This window comes from Podarcis erhardii (assembly GCF_964252035.2).
Source record: "Podarcis erhardii genome assembly, chromosome: 2".
In the NCBI taxonomy this organism is placed as follows: Eukaryota; Metazoa; Chordata; class Lepidosauria; order Squamata; family Lacertidae; genus Podarcis; species Podarcis erhardii.
Window position 1 is genome coordinate 43,460,387 of NC_138498.1, and position 19,722 is coordinate 43,480,108.

The 19,722-nt window shown below is 52.6% G+C and overlaps 1 protein-coding gene across 5 annotated transcripts in view; it reads left to right on the forward strand.

Annotated features, from left to right (window-relative positions):
• The window catches only part of CAMSAP3 (calmodulin regulated spectrin associated protein family member 3), a 45,840-nt gene extending 27,156 nt beyond the window's left edge, over positions 1 to 18,684 (forward strand). For 2 of the 5 annotated variants that reach the window (XM_081850132.1, XM_081850135.1), the window contains exons 4-19: positions 1,074 to 1,172; positions 1,816 to 1,848; positions 2,850 to 2,897; positions 4,630 to 4,768; positions 4,923 to 5,062; positions 5,601 to 5,694; positions 7,229 to 7,280; positions 9,160 to 9,233; positions 10,344 to 10,416; positions 10,614 to 12,342; positions 13,378 to 13,514; positions 15,120 to 15,352; positions 15,539 to 15,635; positions 15,830 to 15,948; positions 16,209 to 16,327; positions 16,898 to 18,684. In XM_081850132.1, the coding sequence (XP_081706258.1) occupies positions 1,074 to 1,172; positions 1,816 to 1,848; positions 2,850 to 2,897; positions 4,630 to 4,768; positions 4,923 to 5,062; positions 5,601 to 5,694; positions 7,229 to 7,280; positions 9,160 to 9,233; positions 10,344 to 10,416; positions 10,614 to 12,342; positions 13,378 to 13,514; positions 15,120 to 15,352; positions 15,539 to 15,635; positions 15,830 to 15,948; positions 16,209 to 16,327; positions 16,898 to 17,200 (3,489 nt within the window). In that variant the 3' untranslated portion in view covers positions 17,201 to 18,684. The remainder of the gene's footprint in view (positions 1 to 1,073; positions 1,173 to 1,815; positions 1,849 to 2,849; positions 2,898 to 4,629; positions 4,769 to 4,922; positions 5,063 to 5,600; positions 5,695 to 7,228; positions 7,281 to 9,159; positions 9,234 to 10,343; positions 10,417 to 10,613; positions 12,343 to 13,377; positions 13,515 to 15,119; positions 15,353 to 15,538; positions 15,636 to 15,829; positions 15,949 to 16,208; positions 16,328 to 16,897) is intronic. The other 3 variants (XM_081850133.1, XM_081850134.1, XM_081850136.1) reach the window with 3 other exon arrangements.
• Positions 18,685 to 19,722: the final 1,038 nt, after the last annotated feature.

Sequence of the window (19,722 nt, forward strand, 5' to 3'; positions counted from 1 at the left end):
AACACATTTGTCATCTTTAATAAGGTGCCACAAGTCATTTATCTCTCTTTTTGGCCTGGACTCAGGAAGGCAGTCATGTTTTTGGAGACACGTATAACATGACCTGTTTGGGAAGGAGAGGAGAATAGCAGAGGAGGGACCTTCAGCACCTTAAATTGGTCTGTGGGTGGGATGTGCAGGGATTGGTAAGGTGTGTGTGCCTCTTCCCAATACACTTTTTAAAAATATCTTTTATTTAAATTAGTTTGACTTTTATTGTATCCTGTGCTGAAAAAAAAATCAATAAAAATACAGTCATACCTTGGTTTTGGAACAGCTTACTGTATTTTCCCGTGTATTGGATGAGGTTTTTTGACACAAAAATCATGTCAAAGGTCGTCCAATACATGGATAGTGGCATGGGGGGAGATGCCGCTGGAAGTGCTGCGATCTGGAAGTGCTGGGGTGGTGGCATGCAGATTCTCCCGATGCTGCTGCCTACAGGGAGCGATCTGGGGGCACTGGCTGGCGGCATGCAGCTTCCCCTGATGCCGCCGCGCATGGGAAGCACTCCTTGGATCGTTTCCTGCGCGCACAGCAGCATCAGGGGAAGGTGCCCTCTGGCCAACCTGCTGGCTGGTTAGAGCACAACTTCCCTCGATGCTGATGCGTGAGGGAAACACTCCCTACCTGTGTGCGGGAAATGATCTAGGGAGTGTTTCCTGCCCACAGCTGCATGGGGGGAGAGGCTCAACAACTTTGAGCCATCTCCCCTCATTTTCTTAAAATTAAGTCCCCCAAAATAGGGGGGAGGGTCTTATACATGGGGGCGTCTAATAGACAGAAAAGTATGGTAGTTCCCAAATGCCGCAAACCCAGAAATGCCTGTTCCAGTTTGCAAACTATTTTTGGAAGCTGAACATCCAACGGGGCTTCCGATTGGCTGCAGGAAGACAATCAGAAGCCACGCTTTGGTTTTTGAATGTTTTGGAAGTTGAACGGACTTCTGGAACGGATTCTGCTCGACTTCCAAGGTATTTATAAAAAGCAAAACAAAAGACAACAACGGCATGCTCCTTGCTTCCTCCCTCCAGATCATCCACAAGATACAGCAAAGCAGCGAGCAGGAATGTACTCAGCGGGCTGCTCCGGGAACAGATGGCCAGACCCAGGCCTCCAACAGCGGTCCCAAGGTGCGTTTGCCTGGCTCGTGCAGCTTCCTTCTGAATGGAGCAGGGAGGGAGCCTTGACTTGTGGCGTAGCTGGAGTGGGAGGGAGGGAGGCCATTTGTGGGCCCTGCCCCAGTAGCTAAAGCGTGGCGACGGAAGGGTGGCTTTATCCATGCTGGCTTTGTTCTGTGTACGAGCCACACCCTTTCCCTCCCGCTCTTTCCTTCGAAGATAGAATTCGCTTCCTCCCTTCTGACTGACTCCCCGCCCCCCAACTCTAGCTTATGTTTGGGAACTCCCTGCACCCCAAGGATTCCCTACCTCTCCCCCTTGTAGATCTGCTGCTTCGCCCTCCTCCTGTGAGGTGGCCTTTGTCTGCTTTGTCCTTGCTTTGTGGGCAACCAGAGAGCCTTGACTTCTCCCCCAAATCCATTCTGTGGAGCTGGCTCACTGGCTCTGTTGGCCAGAGTGGTCAGACCATATTGAGGGGGGCGGAGGCGGGTTGCCTGCCTGAGAAGCTGCCCCGTTCATGTCCCCGATGGGCCCAACGACGAGGCCTCATCCCAGCCCAAGCTGCCCCTCCGGCTTTCTGTGCTGCGAGTGCGATACCGTCACGGTGTGTTATGTGACAGAGCTGTCTTTTTCTGCATCTTTTCCTCTGCTTCAGTGTCCCACAAGGTGGTACTGGAAACTGGTTCCTGTAAGTGGGTGGCTTTACTTATTATCTCCCTGCTGCTTTTGGCTCCTGCGCTGCATGCCAGGGGGACCCAGAGCAAAGGATGCTGGGGATTTAGGACCTTGGAGCAGAGATACCTGAGTGTGTGTGTGTGTGTTTCAGTGAGGGGACGACATTGCCCTGCTCCCTGTGGGATGGGCACCTGCCTGAACTTTGGGGAGACTTTGAGGGCAGAGGGGACCCTGTCCCGGGAGGAGGAGGAGGAGGAGGAGGAGGCGTGTTCCCACATGAGAAACCAGCTGCTGGGATGCTGGTATATCCCAGCATCCTTTGTTCTCATCTCCCTTCCCTCCGCAACCCGCTCCTGCTTTGCTCTCTCTTAGCTCCGCGTGTTGGGGCACATGAGGGTTGGGTTCTGGCGGTGGCGGTGGGTGCTTAACGGATCTCTTCTTCCTGCCCTGAATAACGCAACCTCCTTGGGGTTACAGGTGCCCTGGGGTCTAACGGACAGGCAAGAGGGACTGCCTCAGAGATCAACCGAGAAGCCCCGGTTTTCATTTGTGCAGAGGGGTTAAGAGACAGCCAGAGCAGGGCAGCTCATGCCTGGAGCTGCCAAGTAGGAACAGCATGCTAGTTACACGACATTCCTTTATTCCCCCCTTCTGTGTTGCCTTCTGTCCCCCTCCCCCCCCTGCCATTTGCTTGCTGCCCAGCTGTACTCAGTGCAGCCGAGAGTGCGGACTAGTCCGAACTTAGGCCTGGATGCTACATTGCGTTTAGTGTTCAGGAGTGTGGGGTGCTCCGGAAGGGAGAGAGGGCTCTCTTGGGAGCCCCAGGTGCATGCTGGGGAGGCTTTAATCACCCCAGGCAGAAAGCTAGGCCTTGGCTAGGCCTTCCCTGCAACCCCCTACCCCAACCCTGTTCCCCAGCCTTGCAAGGCAGCAGCAGCAGCCCTTTCCTCCTCTCTCCTCCCTCCTTGCGGGTGCATTGATCAGGCTCTCTCTTTTCTTTGCTATTGCATCCAGCATGCCATCGCTTTTTGTTTGAAGGAGTCGGGGAATAAGCCTCCTGTGGTAATGTATCCGTCGGCGCGTGCCTCCCACCGCCCGCCTGCACCACCTTGCCATCCACCCGGGTTGCTGTTTTCTAGGACTTTGGGCCGTTCCTGCTGCAATGGGCCTGGGCCGCCTTTCTCCCCTGCCCCACAAGCTACCAACTTGCCTGGGGCTTGGAGAGGCGAGCTTCCCCCTCTGCTGTGGACATTTTCCAGGGTCCTCCTCCCTCCACATTCAGAGCAACGTGGGCTCCCCCCAATGCACACAAGAGACCTGCCGTTTGCCCTCAGTTCTTGGGAGTAGCCTCATCTCGTTGCTCACCCTCCAAACACAATCAGCCCCTTGCCTTTCCAGAGCCTGCAGAAATCCGGGGTTGCATTTCTTGTTTTTGTTAGACACTCTGGTTTTTGTTCTATTTTAGGACGTTTAGTGTGGGGGCGTCCACTGACTTTTCTCTCTAGAGCTGTAAGGTGTCAGGATGGGAAAGATGTGGGTGCAGCCAACAGCACAAACCCTCTCATTACCACCACTGCCCACCAAAACTCCTGCTGTGTTGAGAGGTGACCTGTTTTGGCCTCTGGGGCCAGGTGACCACCTCCTCCCTTGGTTCCTTTGGTCTCTTCTCCTGGGCTGGCTGGTGGGGGGGGGGAGGGAAGGCTTGCTCCATTAATTCCTGGCTTCAGCAGTGGTGGAGGAAGGGGTAGAGCATCTGTCAAGCTGGTCTCCAGAGCTTGCTGTCTACGGCCAACTCTTTCCCGCCCCCAGGGACATGGCCCTTTCCCTCTGAAACCTCCCTCCAGCTCATTGCAGCAGGAATGGAGGTGCCCCATTTGCCTCTCTCTTTTTTTTCTCCCCACCCTTTTTTATTTTTTGCTGGCCTGCTGGGTGTCTGTGCCTGTCTGTCTGTCTGTCTGTGCACCCCTTCCCCCCTCCCTTTGCCCTGTGCAATGTCTGCGCACGGCCTGCCCTGCTCTGTGTGTGTCTCTGGTGTGGGGGCTGCCTTTTGTTGTCTTGTCTGCTGTGTCCTGGGGTGAGGACAAGCATGTTTCCTTGGAGTGGGAAATGCAGTTATTTAGCAGGACTGACTTGCTGGCTCCTCTGTCTTCTCTCCTGCCCAGGGCAGATCCCCTCCCCCAATTTAGCATCCCCCCACAGCCATTGTGGCGCTGCAGCCCACTGGGCCTAGCACTAGGCCAGAACCTCCCCTTGGAACATTTGTGTGGTGGGGAGAGTGAGGGGAGCTGGCAGCTGGTCCTTGGGGTCACCCAGAGCTGTTACAGAAGGGAGAGTGTCTCCTTTTCTCCTCCTATGCTGGCTGCTTCCTCTTCACTTCCCTCCTGCTTTTCTCCTCCTTGGCTGACACAGAGGGACCTGTGCCTTCGAGGGACTCGCTTGCACCCCCCCACCCCTGCTTTATATCCTTTGCCTCCCTCCCAGCATGCACTTTGCTCTTGGTATTGGGGCAGGGTGGGGGAAGTGTCATATTTTGTGCACACACATTCTTGGGGTGGGAAAGAGGGAGTTAATCGTGGCTGGTTCTTCCCTCCCTGGGTATTCCCAGGAAGAATTTCATGAGGGTCTCCTGCATGGTGGTGAAGTTGAGGGTGGGATGGAGGAGCTTGGGGTGTGAGGCCCTGGACCGAGAGGAGGCAGGGGGTGCATTCTTCAGGCTTTTTCAAGTGTCCCTCATGTGGGGACCGGCTCCTTTCGTCACTGTGTTGACTTCCTCCTGCGTTTCTGCCCTGCACAGATCCGCTATCGGAAGGACAAGGCGCTGCCCAAGCAGACTCCCTGCTTCCCTGCCATCACTGGCATGAAGGACCTGGCCAGCGGGGGCGCCATTGCTGCCACCATCCACTACTACTGCCCCCAGATTGTGCGCCTCGAGGGTGAGTCGGTGCTCTGGGTCCTGGGTGGAGGGATGGGACGGCTGCTCAGAGCTTGCAGCCATTGTGTGCACATCGCTTCCACTCGCACATGTGCTTGTGCACACGCATGCACCCCGCATGCTGATGGCTATTGTGTGCTTCCCTTGCCCGGTAGACGTGTGCCTGAAGGAGACCATGTCGGTGGCAGACAGCCTGTACAACCTGCAGCTGATCCAGGGCTTCTCTGCGGACTATTTGGGTGGCTCCTGCTTCCTCTCCTTGGAGGACCTGCTGTACATGCCGCCTATGCTGAGGGTGAGTGCTGGGACTGGGCAGGAGGTGGGGCAGTCCTCCAGCCCCTCTGTACCTCTAGAGATGAAAACATGGCTGTCCTGGCTGCAGTAAGGGAAGCCCTGCAGAGCTTCGGGGGCAGAGGAGCTGCTTGGAAGGAGCCCTGGCAAGGCTGAAGGCCTTGCTCCATTCCCTGTGTGGCTGCTCATGTGGAGCAAGTGGGGATTAGTGTTTGGTCTGAGCGTCCAGCCTGCCTTGGCCCTAATGAGTCTTGGCTGGGGCCTCCGGCTGCACTAATTGGAGGCTGATCGTGCAAGAACAATGAGGCCCTTCTGCAGTGGGTGGCAGGGCAGTGCTGGGGATTGCGGTGGGTCGGGAGAGAGACGTTTTAGGCACCAGGAAGAGTTCTTCTCAGGAGTGCTACCTGCAGATGGAGATGGTGGAGCAGAGACTAGGTCCTCTCCTCCCCCTTGTTCTCTGGACCCAACTCTGGCTAAGTGAGAGGAATGAAGGCTGCTTCCTCCACAGACTATTTGGCTAACTCATTGCCTTTCGTCCCCAGATAAACGTTGGGGTGTTCCTGGCAGAGTTGTTCCTGTGCTTTGAGGTGCTTAAGCCTGACTTTGTGCACCCAAAGGAGCTGCCTGGACTTCAAGGTAAGAAGGTGGCAGGTGTGCTTGTATGTCTGTGGCACCCAGGAAGCTGCCCAGGTTCACGGGCTCACACTGCTTCGGTTTGCTCCTTGTTGCATGTAAACTGCCTGCTCATGGCTCCCTGGGGTTTCAGGCCCAGACCCTTCCCCCCGACCTACCTGAAGATGCTAAGGATGCTGGAGTCTAAGGTATGGCTTCCCTCATTGGCTTCCCTCATGGCTTCCCTCCCTACCTTAGTGGTAGCAGTTGGCTTGAGGAGCAACTAACTCAGGATAGCAGTGAGGCAGTCCATTCCCAGCCTGCAGAGCTGTGCTGTTTTTGGTGTGTAGTATTACAAGATACTTGTCGGTACATTCATTATGGGCAGACCCTTTATTTGGTATACTATGTGCTGATAATTTCCATTGTGCTGAGCAGGCAGAAAAACCCAAACTACCTCCCCCAACTCCCGAATAACAACACCCACCCCCAATTAATAATTGTAGCATATATGGCAAAAATATTTTTTTGTATACTTGTGAACGTGAGAATTATGATTTTTGAAGTATATGGAATGCTGGTGGGATAATTAGAGTAGAGGAGGGAGCAGTCGACATGGGGAGAGAAAGGAAGAAGTGCAGAACATCTTAATTGCAGCTGTATCTAATTGTTTCTGAAGACATTATTACTAGTTGCATGCTTTCCAGACATTTTGCAAATCTGGGGCCCACACGCCTGCTTTTTCTTAATTTTGAAAACGAAAAGCTTCTCTTAAAGCTTTTGGAAATTTGTCTTCCACAAGTTATCTGTTACAGTTCGTACAATATTTTGAACTAGATAATTGGCGATCAGGTCCTCCCTTCCTTTTAACGGGGAGATGGAAAGAGGGTATAGCATATGCCTCCCATATTACGTGGTATAAACCAAAGGTGGCTGGTCTGTTTGTTTCACACCTTATAGTCACTTTGATCTGATTAATTGAACAAATATATTCTGTCTGTGGAGCATCAATGCATCCTGTTGCAGGATTTAAATTGTGCTTGCCTTGGCTTTACCTTGACCAGCGTTCACGGCTTTTCCAAATACTTGTTAAAACCTTGGCCCTTCCTGGAAAGTTTGCATTTTGATGTTGCGAATGCTTTTCTGGTCTTCCTGTAAGAAAAGATACCTTTAATTCCCATTGTGCTTTCTGTACATCATGTGGTAAATTGGATGCCTGGAAAATAAAGAAAAGTAAAGGCTGTGCTATAAAGCCTGTCTGTGCACACAGGTATCTGATAGCAGCCTATCACTGTCACACTCCCCCCGCCGCCCTAAATCAGTTGTCCCACTGAGTAAGTGGAGCAGAGGCATGGGCTGCTGGGAGCTGGCATGCTCTAGCCCTGGAACAATGGCCTCCTGTGTGAGCCGAGATGGGAGCAGGTTCCTCTCCTGCCCTTTGGTACATGTGGTTGGCATTCCCACCCTTTCCTGACCTTCTAGTGACTTAATCCTCAGCGTGAGCTCTCTGCTCCCTTCCCCTCTCGGCTTGTTCAGTAAAGTGGCTGTTCTCTTCCAGATTCCCCTGGGCTGAATGACTCCCTGACGCCCAACAGTGGGAACAACAGCAGGTAAGGGAGCCTCTGCTACTCTCACCACCGCCACTTTGAGCCTGAAACCAGGCTTGCCCTCTCTTGCCCATGTTGGGAGTCAGATTTGGATGCTGTGCTTTGCAAGGAAGGTATCTGTGGGCTGCGCTCTCTGGTGTCTCATTCCAGAGCTAGGATTTTGTAAATGGATGATGATGTAGGAGCATGAGAAATTGCCTTCTGCTGAACCAGACCCCATTGACCCATCTCTCTCAATGTTGTCTAAACCAGGGTTTCCCAAACTTGGATCTCCAGCTGTTTTGGAACTACAACTCCCATCATCCCTAGCTATCAGAATCTGGTCAGGAATGATGGGAACTGTAGTTCCAGACAGGGAGCCTCTCCCAGCCCTACCTAGAGATGCCAGGGACTGTCTTCTTGAGGGCACCAGTTCCCTACCTTTTCACCCACCAAGAGGACGGTCCCTGCATTCTGCCATGTCAGCTCCAGTTCCAGCTTATAAAACGAAGCTGCTTTAGCCTGAGTGTGTTGCTGTCAACTAGCTTCCCTGTCTGGCAGCATGGCTAGCCAGTCTCCCGTGTATGAATCAAAGCTGTTGGGAAGCCTTAGACGGGAGTCATGTCCAGACTGCTACCTGCAAGTCCACAAGCCATGATGTTGCTGGCGGAGGACTCCAGGCAAGGAGCCCGTCGCTCTGAAAATGTTGCTGGACTCCAAACAGCAACAACCAATATGGCTGCTGGTCAGGAATGATGGGAGTTGTACGCTGCAGGTGGCTTAACTGTGCCCTTCCCAGTAGTGCTCAAAAACTGTGAATCCCTTTAGGAATAGCTAAATACTGTCTCTTCAAAGGGGCAATGTTGCTATTGCAGCTGGCAGAGGTCTGGGAGAGTCCTTGAGGTCCTTCACGATTTCTGTGCTGTTGACATAAGAGTCTTGATTTCCTAAAAAAAACCTCCACTCAGCAACTTGCTCTTCAGATGTGTTAGTACTGTACTCCAAAGTGCCACAGCTTGACTTTCCCCCTCTCTGCTTGCCTAGGGGGCCTCTCCACATATTAATATTAGACAGTCTTTGGGGAAACGTGATCTGGAAGGAGTTATTCCTGCAATCAGGGTGGGGAGAGCTCCTTATGTTTTTTGTGGTGGCTCAGTGCCTCCTTATGTTTCAGGAGTCTTGGGCCTTCCTTTGCTCTGGGGAGAAAACTGCGTCCCTGGCACTGTCAGTGTGCGAGTCTGGTGCTCCCTTCCCCTGATCAGCTGTAGCTGCTGATCAGGGGAGTCTTTGTGGTTTACCTGGATTGAGTTGCACTGGTGGAGTAAAGGGGAGAGCACTCTTGGCCAGAGCAGCTGCTCTCCCTTTGCTCCAGGCCAGCAGAAATTGTAGTTCTTCTTGCAGGGCAGGTGGGTGGGTGGGTGGGGGTGTGACTGGGCAAGCTTCTGATCTTTAAGGTAGGCACAGCTTTCCTCCCATGTGCAAGTTATGGGAATGCCTTTAGGCAGCAAATTAAAGGAACTTGTTCCTGCAAGTCTGTTCACTTCATTTGCCAAACGAATGAGCGGAATCAACACTTAGCAGTGCCTACATGTTCCACGTATAATGTAATGCAGTGATTCTAGTGTTGTGCAAATTCCTTCTTGGGTTTCTATCACCCCTCCCCTTTAAAAAAACAAACGCAACAACCCACACCAAACTAGTCCTATTTCCTCAAAGGACTAGCTTTCAGCACCCAGTTTCCCTCTGCTGACTTCGCTTGTGTGAGTGCAGTCTGTGTTGGTGCTGCCAGAGGATTGTGGCTGGAGGCCTAACCAGTGTGCAGCAGCATCTGCTTCTCTCTGTGTGACAACAAGTTTTGTAGCAATGTTCTTAATCTGATCTCATCTCTTATCCCCCCCAGTAGCTCCCCAGTTTTCAGCTTCCGCCACCCACTGCTGCCTGGAGGGCAGGCACAGTCTCCGCTCTGTGGTTCTTTAGGTAAGGTGCTGCTGCTTTGTCTAGTCTCTCCCACCCCCCACCAATACAAACCACATACAAGCTGTGGGGGAAGAAAATGAGTCCTTCAGTTCTGTTGGGGGTAAAAGGTTAATCAAAACACATGCAAGTCTCTTGGAGGTCCTTCTTAAGGCGTCACGATCATGACTGTCGGCATCCGCAGGGGCTTGTTTCTGTGGTTTCCAAAGCTCTTGGTCCTGGATAGCTGTTCAGCTTTACCCAGCAGCTGCTGCACATTTCTCAAGAGCAACAGAGCCATAGTATGCCTGCCTTAGATGGCACAATTTTAAGATGCTTTGGTAAAGGCGCAGTATGCTAGATTCATTGCATGAATAAGGGTGAGCTCTGTTGAACCTCCTATAAGGCAATAAGGGCTGTAACCCTGTGCAACCAGAGAGGGGAAAGCTCTTCCCTTCTGGATGCTTTGAATCTCCTAACTCCCATCAGGCCCAGCTGGCATGGCCCAAGGCCAAGGACGATGGGAGTTGTAGTCCAATTATATCTGGAGGGCTGCAGGTTCCTGGTTTACACCTGGAACACAGGGGAACTTTGTTTGTGAATAGGCATGCACAAAATTGTTCTGTGTAAACTGGCCTATCATGGGAAAAGATCATTCTGAGAAGGCAGGTTTTAATCTACATCTCACCTCAAGAGATGGCCCTAGACAGCCTGAGATATATCTGACGTCATCGGAGTTTGTGCTGCTGACGTCGTGCCCTCGTGGGCCTTTGGTTTCCTTTCAAACACATGCTTTGTGAAGGATCCTTGTCAAAGTAGAGCGGTTCTCCTTTTGTGTGCTTACTCCTCCTTATTTTGACATGGAGGATACTGTCCCCCAAGGACAGCCTGGGCCAACTTGGAGCCCTCCAGAAGTTTTGGGTTGTCACTCCCATCAGCCAGAGCAAGCATGGACAATGGTCAGGGAGGGATGGGGGCTGGAGTCTGAAGCATCTGGCAGGCTGCTTGGATTCCTCCCACCCCTTGAGTTGAGGGCCTTGACTCCTGCCACCAAGTCTCTAGGACAGCCCCGCGGTATCTTCTTGTTCCTCTGCTTTCTTGTTCCTCTGATTTGGGTCCTTTTTGTGTCCTTAGGCTCCCTGCATCACTCCACATCCATGTCCCATGTTGAGGGTTTTGGTAAACCATGGAGCAAGAAGCAGCTCAGGTGAGGAGCACGGGGGGTGGATTTCATATGGCCAGAGGAGGGGACAATTTCCCAGACCTCTGCTTATCCACCGACTTGGGATACAGAGTTGTGAGAAGCAGTACCAGCAGGTTGTGAGTGGAAGGTGGGCTTGGAATGTCCCAGCATGTCCGTCCTTCTTTTGCTCCTAATCTTATCGTTTTGCTCTGCTTCCCTAGCCACCCGTTGTCGCAGGCGGTCTCCTTCAGCATCCCCTTTGGCTTGGACAGCGATGTGGACATTGTGATGGGGAACCCGGTGGGCATGCTGCGCTCTGTCAGCTCAGACAGCCTGGCCCCTGCCCTCTATTCCTCCTTGCCTCGCTCACCGCGCCCACGGTCCACTGACGTGGTTGAGGCCCCCAATGGCTTAGTGACAACACCGCTCCACGGGGCTGGACCAAAGGCCCAGGAGGGGCTGGCCCTGGAAAACGGGCTGAGCGACGGCTACCCCGACCTGCCTACCATCGAGGAGGCCCTGCAGATCATCCACAGCAGCGAGCGCCTGCTCCCTGAGGGAGCGCCCGATGGCTTTTACCTGCACTCTCCGGAGCCACCGAAAACTTCTGTGCCAGAAAAGGCACCCATGGCTACTGTTTACCGCTGCCACAATGGCCCCCCCAATGGGACCGAGCCAGCCCAGGACGGCAGCCTAGACTCAGACGCAGAGGAGCCCACGCGGGCCCCTGGCGGCCCAGATGACTCCACCTCATGCGTCAGTTCGCTGAGCTCGCAGCCCGACAGCACAGCTTCGTCTGCCTCTGGTGTGCGCATGACCAGCTTCGCGGAGCGCAAGAAGAAGCTGGCAGCGACAGACAGCAAGTCCAGTGGGATCAGCTCCGAGGGCTCTGAAGTTGGGCCTGTCCCACCAGACGAGAGCCCCGCCCAGAGCCCCGCCCTCAGCTCAGAGATGAGCCAGCTGGGGGCGCGGCTGGAGGAGAAGCGCCGGGCCATTGAGGCTCAGAAGAAGCGCATTGAGGCCATCTTCACCCGGCACCGCCAGCGCCTGGGCAAGAGTGCCTTCCTGCAGCTACAGAAGGCCCCCGATGCCCAAGGCCAGTCGGAGGATGGCCGGCTCGCTCTCGAGGAGCGGCTTGCCCAGCTGGAGGCTGAGGAAGAGGCCGGAAGTCCTCGGGCCCGCCTAGACAACAAGCAGGTGACCTTTTCCCCGGAAATCACCAAGGGCGGAGCGTTGGACGAGAACCTGGGCGACTACAACCGGGCGGTGGCCAAGTTGAACACCGCCCTGAGCTCCCTGCAGCTGGACATGCAGCGTCTGAGCGATCAGCAGCAGCGCCTCCTGCTGGATAAGAAGCCTAGTGTGCAGGCCTGGGTGATCCCAGCCCCAAGGACCGGCCGTGAGGGGGCTCCTCCCCGCTCCTCCCTGGAGCTGTCCTCCCCATCGCCGTCGCCCTCCCCTTCCCGCAAGTCCCGCTCCCCTCAGCCCACCCCTAAGAAGTCTCCTGCCCCAGCTCCGCCCAAGAGCCCCCGGCACGCCCGGCCAGTGGAGCTGAAGTTGCCCCCCCTCACACGGGTCCTGACACCTCCCCACAACGTGGACACCCTCCCGCACCTCCGCAAGTTTTCCCCCAGCCAGGTGCCCATGCAGACCCGCTCCTCCATCCATTTTGCCGAGGACGAGGAGCTGCCCGTGCCGGAGGCCCAGGGGAACTTGCGGCCTGTGGCCTCGGTGCCCCCCCAGGGGGGCAATGGCCGTGTCTCGGGGGATGGCACCAGTGACGTCTCCTCGCCCAGCGACCGGCGCAGCAGCCTGATTGAAATCCCCTTGTCCAGCCTGAAGGGGGAGGAGGAAGACGACGATGCAGATGGCGACGACTCGCTGGAGGGATCCATCACCGAGGCCCTGGACTCCGAGCCGGCCCGGGCTGGCATGGGCTTCTACTTCAAGGTAAGTGCTTGAAGCGGAGATTGCTAACACTCATGACTGGCATTCTGCACTTTCTATAGAAGAGCTTTTGGAGCATGGCCAAGAAGCAGCTGGGTATGGCTCGGCCCTTGGAGCCAGCCAGGGCTAGGCTGGGCTTCAGGTGGCTGTGCTGCTTCGCTTTTTCTTGGCTGGCTCAAGGTAACAGGAGTAGGCGGCCTGCAGTGGGACAGGGATTCCAAGGGGCCCCTTTTGACTGGCAGGAGTGTATGCAGAATGTGCAGGTGGAGTTGCTCAAGCCAAGTGCTTGAACAAAGACACTGTGTGTGTGTGTGTGTGCAACTTAAAACGGACATCTCCTTTCTGAGATCCTTGTGGGTCAGGGAAGATCTTTTTTCAGACGTGTTTTTCTACTGCGCCAGCTTAAATCACACCAGCTGCTGCTGCTCTCTAGTGGTGATGCAGATCTCTGCAGCATCTTGGACTGGCCCAAAGATAGGACCGTAAGCATGAGCTCTAAAAGCAGAGCTCAGCCTCAAATGAAGAGAGGATGGAGTGTGGATCATGGACAGAATGACCTCTGCCAGGTTGACTTGGGATTTGCAGTGGGAGTTTGAGGTCGCAGTTCCTGAGCTTTCTGCCAGTTTTGGACCTCATTCTGAGGCTCGATAATCCTGGGACCTTCAGGCATCAATAAATCACATGAAGTTTTTTCCTTCTCTCTATCACCTACCCTTGGGATTCTGATCCTATCTGTAGGTGCTAGGAAGCCCATTTTGGGCAAGCCCTAGCCATAGCTGGCAGGATCACACAGGATACATGGAGTGGCATTTCCAGAGGGGTTGAGAGCAGTTGGCTCCAGTCCAGAGGAAGGTAGAGAAAGAACCTAAGAGCTCTGCTGGATCCAACCAATCTAGTTCAGCATCCAGTTGTCATTGTAGCCAACCATAAGGACAGGCCTGGCTGCTGTGTGACTCCTGTCCTGAAAGTGAAAAGTGACCCTGCATCTTAGAGGACTCACCCACCCTTTCTCTCTACTGACTCGCTGCGTTTGTTCAGGATGAGGCGAAGGCTGAGGAGGAAATGGCGCAGAAGCGCGCAAGCTTCCTAGAGAGGCAGCAGCGACGCACTGAGGAGGCGAAGCGCAGGAAGCAATGGCAGGAGGCGGAGAAGGAGAAGAAAGAGGAGGAGGCAAGGTGAGGTTGGGATGGGGGAAGCCCTCTCATTCTTGGCCCTCTTTGTAGGCATGGCCATGGTAGGTGCTTCTGCTGTGGTGGGAGGCCTTGTGCTTCCAGTATTCCACCCCCCTCCCCAGTAGCTCTATTTGGTTTCTCCAGTTCCCATGCTACACCAGCACTTACAAAAATCGAGTCACTCAAGTAATGTTTTATACATCTATAACTACTGCTTCATTTGTTTTGTATTGGTTCTGATGCACTGGGATTTCCCATTGTGTGGAAATGGCTCTCATGTCACAGTGGGGCCTTTGTGTGAATGGGGTCCTTTTCACTCAATCTTCCATGGCAAAAGGGGCAAGATTCAGGGCCTGGCCATTCAGAATGAGGGTATAATATGCAGATTCGTTGCACTATTCCAAGGACAGTGTCTGGATCTTTCTTGGAGCAAAATGTGCCCACCTTATGTAGAGCCAACGAACTCTGACTGATTGGAGTGCCATCTTCAAGGACTTTCTCCTGTACAAACCCTACTGCCTAGAATGAGATTTGTGTGTGAGCAAGATTGTCTAGTGCAAAATAAGTTCTTGCTGGCCCTCAACTCGTAGATTTTCTTCTAAGCTGGCATTAGAAGTGTGTGTGAGTAAAGGAAATAACCTGGCAAAGTGTTGCTTGCACCTTCCCCCAGCAGGGCTCACTGCTTGTGGTATGGAGGGCAGAGGAATCGCTGCAACCTCTGGCAGATGCTTATGAGCCAACCACCATTTTGACATTCCCGCATTGACCTGATGAACCATTGTCTTGGGACATTATGGGAATAATTTGCAGGGGATTCTAGAGCAGTATATTCTAGAGCAGGAATAGCCAATGTGGTTCCCTCCAGGTACTGCTGAACTACAAGCCCCCACCTTGTTCTAGGGCATGGGTAGGCAAACTAAGGCCTGGGGGCCAGATCAGCGAGTTTTTACATGAGTAGAATGTATGCTTTTATTTAAAATGCGTCTCTGGGTTATTTGCGCGGCATAGGAATTCGTTCATTTTTTTTTTCCAAAATATAGTCCGCCCCCCCACAAAGTCTGAGGGACAGTGGACCAGCCCCCTGCTGAAAAAGTTTGCTGACCCGTTTTAGGGAATGTTCTTGGTTTGCACAAAGGCCATCAGTTGTGCCTACTGGACCTGGCTGTTACGATCCATGAGCTGAGAATGCAACCACCTCCCATTGTTGCTTCATATTGCAAGAGAAGAGGGGTAGTTCTGGGAAGCGTGTCTGTGGATACCATACCCCCGCTCCCATTAAGGAACCATGGAGGGGGTTTCAGAATGCAGATGAAAAACTAATTCATTTTACCTAACTAAAGGCAGAATTCATTTGATGAGTCCTATCAGCGGAAGCCCTGCGTAAGGACTTTCATTTGCACAGCAGGGTTTCCCCCCCTGCGCCCCCTAAAACTGGAGAGGAGAGATCAGCCCACTTGGTGGGCTGCAGTGCATTTTAGTATGATGTTGAATCCTTCTTCCTATAACTACAAAATGCCCGGTGGATTTTGGGTTAATAGCAGATTCTGTGCCTGGTGGGCTTGTAGTCACTTTTAACCTCTGGCTGTATTCTTGACTGTGCTTCTCCAGACAACGGCAGGCAGATGAGCAGCCCCGGCAAGAGGAGGAAGTGGTGGGGCCGAGGCGCGGTGACTTCACCCGCCTGGAATACCAGCGGCGCCATCAGCTCAAGCTCATGGAGGACCTGGACAAGGTGCTGCGGCAGAAGCCCACCACTGTGCGCGCCCTCAAGAAGGGGCGGCCCAAGACCGTCTTCTGTGATGACTCTGCCCTCGCGCGCAGCCCCGTGAAAGGCCTCCTTGGTAAGAGCTGTGGCTAGTTGGGAAAGAAGCTGGGCATGCTCTGCAGGGCGGCGGAAAACCTGTAAACGCAGCTGCCATGTGTCATGGTGGCGCTAAAATGCAAAGGGATCGTGGTTCAGGAAAGGGACAGCTGTGGCCATGTAAACTTTGCCCCCAACTCCTGATCATGTGCCTGCCTATTCCTAGGCTCCAAGCTCAGCAAGGTGTATTCCCAGTCGACTCTCTCGCTTTCTACGGTGGCCAATGATCCTGGCAACTCACTCTCCATCAAGAGGTCTTCTCGGTGAGTTTGTAGTACTTCTACTTAGCCTTGTTACTCTTAACGCATTAAGAGGGCACAGGGGAGATGCAGAAACCCTGGCAGTGTGCTCTAGGGTGGGTGGGATTTGGATTGGCCTTCTAGCTAGTAGCAGGCCCGAGGGAAATGGGTTTGTGCTGCACTTGCAGAAGTTAAGGGTGAGCACTTCTGTTTTGCAGAGCTGCGTCTCCTTCTGGGCCAATGTCCCCCAGCCGGTTGCTGTCCAACCAGAACCGGGAGCGTGACTGGGAGAACGCATCGACCGCCTCCTCGCCAGCCTCCATTCCAGAGTACACAGGTAAACCTCTTGCTTTCTCAGCCCTCCCTTCCAGAAAATTCCAGCTTTCCTTCTGTGATTCTACAGAGGGAGCTCTGCTAGATCGCCTTCTCCAAATGCACTGGCCAAGTGTCTTGATCTGGTGCCTGCTCTGCAAGGGCATCAAGAGACCTCCAGTTCCTTTGCCTTGTGAAGCATCTTCTGCTTGTCTTGCCAGGGCTGCCTTCCTTAGGGAACCTCGTGAGCCTGACTTCTCTGCTGAACTCTTCTTCTCTCTGCAGGGCCCAAGCTGTACAAGGAGCCCAGTGCCAAGTCCAATAAGTACATTATTCACAATGCACTGTCTCACTGCTGCCTTGCTGGCAAAGTCAATGAACCCCAGAAAAATCGCATCCTGGAGGTAAGCTGAGGGGGCAATTACACGGGGTGGGATGGCAGGTTGTTAAATGGCTGTGGGCTGGGCAAGGTGCATCCTTCGCCCTCGTCTTGCTGAACTGTGCACATCATGTAGATGTCCTCCTCTGATCTCTGTGAATTTGGAAGAACATCATGTTGGCTCCAGCTTCTGACTCTGCATGGGCTTTGTAGCTATGGACGTTTGCCTCTGCATAATACAGCATGGCCTCAACTTCCGCTGTTAGAATATAGCAGCATAAAAGCATCACACTGGCTGCACCACTGAGAGATGTTAATCATAGAACCCCATGTGCAAAGGTGTTTGGTCACCTTCATTGGCTGTGAGCCTAGTGGCGGTTGAACCGTACTGGCAGAAGTCTCCCTTTTCTCAGTGGAGATGAAGAAAATCATGTGTGACATGTGCTGGCTCAGTCAGTTTCACAAGAACTTAGAACTGTACGTTGTTTGTTGTTCATTCTGCAGACATTTCTAATGTTGGAATGTTGTATGTGCCTCAACTTGATTCTTACTCCTGTTTTACATGCATCTTCCTCCCTGCCCCCCTCCATTTTAGGAAGTGGAGAAGAGCAAAGCCAATCACTTCCTCATCCTGTTCCGTGATTCGAGCTGCCAGTTCCGGGCGCTGTACACCCTGTCGCCAGAGACGGAGGAACTGACGCGCCTGGCAGGGTACGGGCCGCGCACCATCACTCTGGCCATGATCGAGGGCATCTACAAGTACAGCTCTGACCGTAAGCGCTTCACGCAGATTCCCAGCAAGACCATGTCCATGAGTGTGGATGCCTTCACCATCCAAGGACACCTCTGGCAGACCAAGAAGCCAGGCACCCCCAAGAAGCCAGGCACACCAAAATAGCCAGACCTTTCCAACCTCAATCCGTCTACTGCTTTTCTCTGCCTGGACTTTAGAGCTGCTACTTGTTAGGTTGCTGGCCCAAGTTGGATACATGGAACCCTACCAAAATGTGTGGCTTGCATAGATGGGTCTGTTAAGCAGGGGGTTACATCTTGTACTGGACCAGCGTTATCTCTGGCTGGATCAGAGCCACACAGGAGTCTTGTGCATAGTTCTGATGCCTGTTCTAAGACTACTTTTTTTTTGGGGGGGGGGTTGTTGACAGATGCTCTGGAAACTGCCAAATCCCATGATAATCTAGAGGCTCAGAGTTGCCATAGTGACACTGCCCTACATGCGGCCTGTGTGCGCTCGTCTGGGCTCCTGCATGCTCTGTCTGCCTCCAGCCACCACCTGAATGTTGGTCCACCACCACAGCAATGAAGGGTCTCTCTTTCTGACTCCTGCTTGCCTGGGGAACGGGGCCCAGGCCTTCTTTGGTTCTGTCTGGGGTTTCTTGTTTCCCTGGGTGCCCCTGTTTATATTTATACATACTTATACATATATATATATATAGATATATATATATATCTTGGAGCTATTTAATGATTTTTCAATTATTTGTATATAAAAAGGAACAAATTGCATTTGGAACAGTGGGGCAGGGTGAATTTGTATATGGAGATAGGCATGTGGGGGGAGGGTAGCACAGAACAAGGTGTGTGTGTGTGGATGGATGTTTCCTCCTTTGGCGTTTTGTCTTTCTTCCTTCCCCGCTTCCCCTTTGGGCTTTTTTTTCCTGCTCCCTTGTTCACAAGGGCTATTTGGTGTAGGGATGGGCAAGGGCTGTTTACATGTAATAACCTTTTAGCAGGCATTTTGGGGGATGGCAGGGAGCCTGTGAATTTGGCAAGCTTCAGCTGGCCATTCTCATTCAAAATATTTGGAAGCTGGGAGTTGCTGTAGTCACAGAGCAGGCCTCTGTGGATCCTGAACTGAGCTGCCAAATGGAAAAAGCAAACTCCTACCTGCTCTAGGAAGAGAGCAGGCTCCAGCCTCTTCTTTCCTTCCTTCCTTCCCAGTTTAGAGCTGCACCTCCGGGCTGTAGCAGGCAGTGAATGTAGGCTGTTCCTTCAGTTGTCCTCCCCAAGAGCCAGAGGAGGCCTGGGCACTGAGGGGCTTCTACCCTCTCTCTTTTCTTTCTCTTCTCCCCCACCCCCTACCCGGCCCGCTTGCTGTTTGGGTCTTTTCCTCCGCCTCCTGCTCTTTTGGGGTAGCAGTTGCTCTCGAGGCAGTGCAGGAGGGAGCTGGGGAAAGCCAATCCTGTTCAGCTTGGGGTTCTGTCTTGTTCAACTTTATACCAGGTCTCTCGTGGCTGCTTGTTGATGACCGAATGTCATGTAGGTGTTTGGGGATACAGTATAGTGCAGGGTTGGTGTTAAAAAAAATTAAAAGGGCAGGTGGGAACTTTGTCCCTGGCTGCTTAATAAAGTAACTTAAATGAACTCTTTGCTGGTCATTACTTGGTGTACTTCCATCCCACACAGAGTGGGGTGAATAAAAGATACTGGAGGCAGATTGTGTCTCTGGTTTTGAAAGCCTGCCTTTCCTTTCTCTCTATAATAGGCTTTATGTTGCAAGTGTCTGCCTTCAGCCTTAGCCTGTGCCCATTACTCAGCTGTTTTGGATAGCAGCGCAGAGGCACAGGCAAGCTAAGAGTCTAGCCATTTTAAAGCTTTTTTTGTCAGATGTTTGTGCACTTGCTCCATGTTTAATGCAGGGTTAGAACTACTGGGGTGTGACCAGCTGCTGTTTCCTTGTTTGGGTTTAATTAAGCGTGGCTTCCTTGAAAGCAGTGAAGGTTTGGTAGGTGTTCAGCTGGTTGGTAGAAGGAAGTAAGGTCATTCTCCCTGTTCCACCCCAGCTATTTGTTGGACTTGCCCCCATGAGCATGACCAAGCAGGACAGGAATATACTTAAGAACAGGACTTGGGAGAAACTGCTATAGCAGGAAAAACAAATTATATATTGGCATTCACGGAAGGTATGTGGTAACAACCTCATCACTACTGCTTAACCCCCTTTCCTTAATGCTCATTGTTCCTAAACACCAAGAGCTTATTCACAAGTCTGTTTTAAGCTGCCAGGATCTTATGAAGTAACTGTTGCCACAACAGTTAAGCTAGTGAGAGAGGATGAATTCTTATCAGCAGCACAGTTAAGGAAATTCCATTAGGAAGGTGGGGGTTAGGTTAAGCACTCCATTGTATTGAACATGGAACTGAAAGCAGTGTTTGACATAAATTGAAGAAGCCCCTTTTATTACACTTTTTAAGCTTAGGAGAGTTAGAGTTTCAGTAATGAAAAGTATGCCAAACTAGCAGCTGGCAGGGCAGGTTACTTATTCATGTATACAGCAGCCGGCATTGTTGCCCACCTTTTCTCATAGAGCTGCAAGGGACCCTGAGGATCATCCAGTCCAACCCCTTGCAATGTACAAATTTGTAGCTGTCCCTTATGGGGATTGAAACTGCAACCATGGT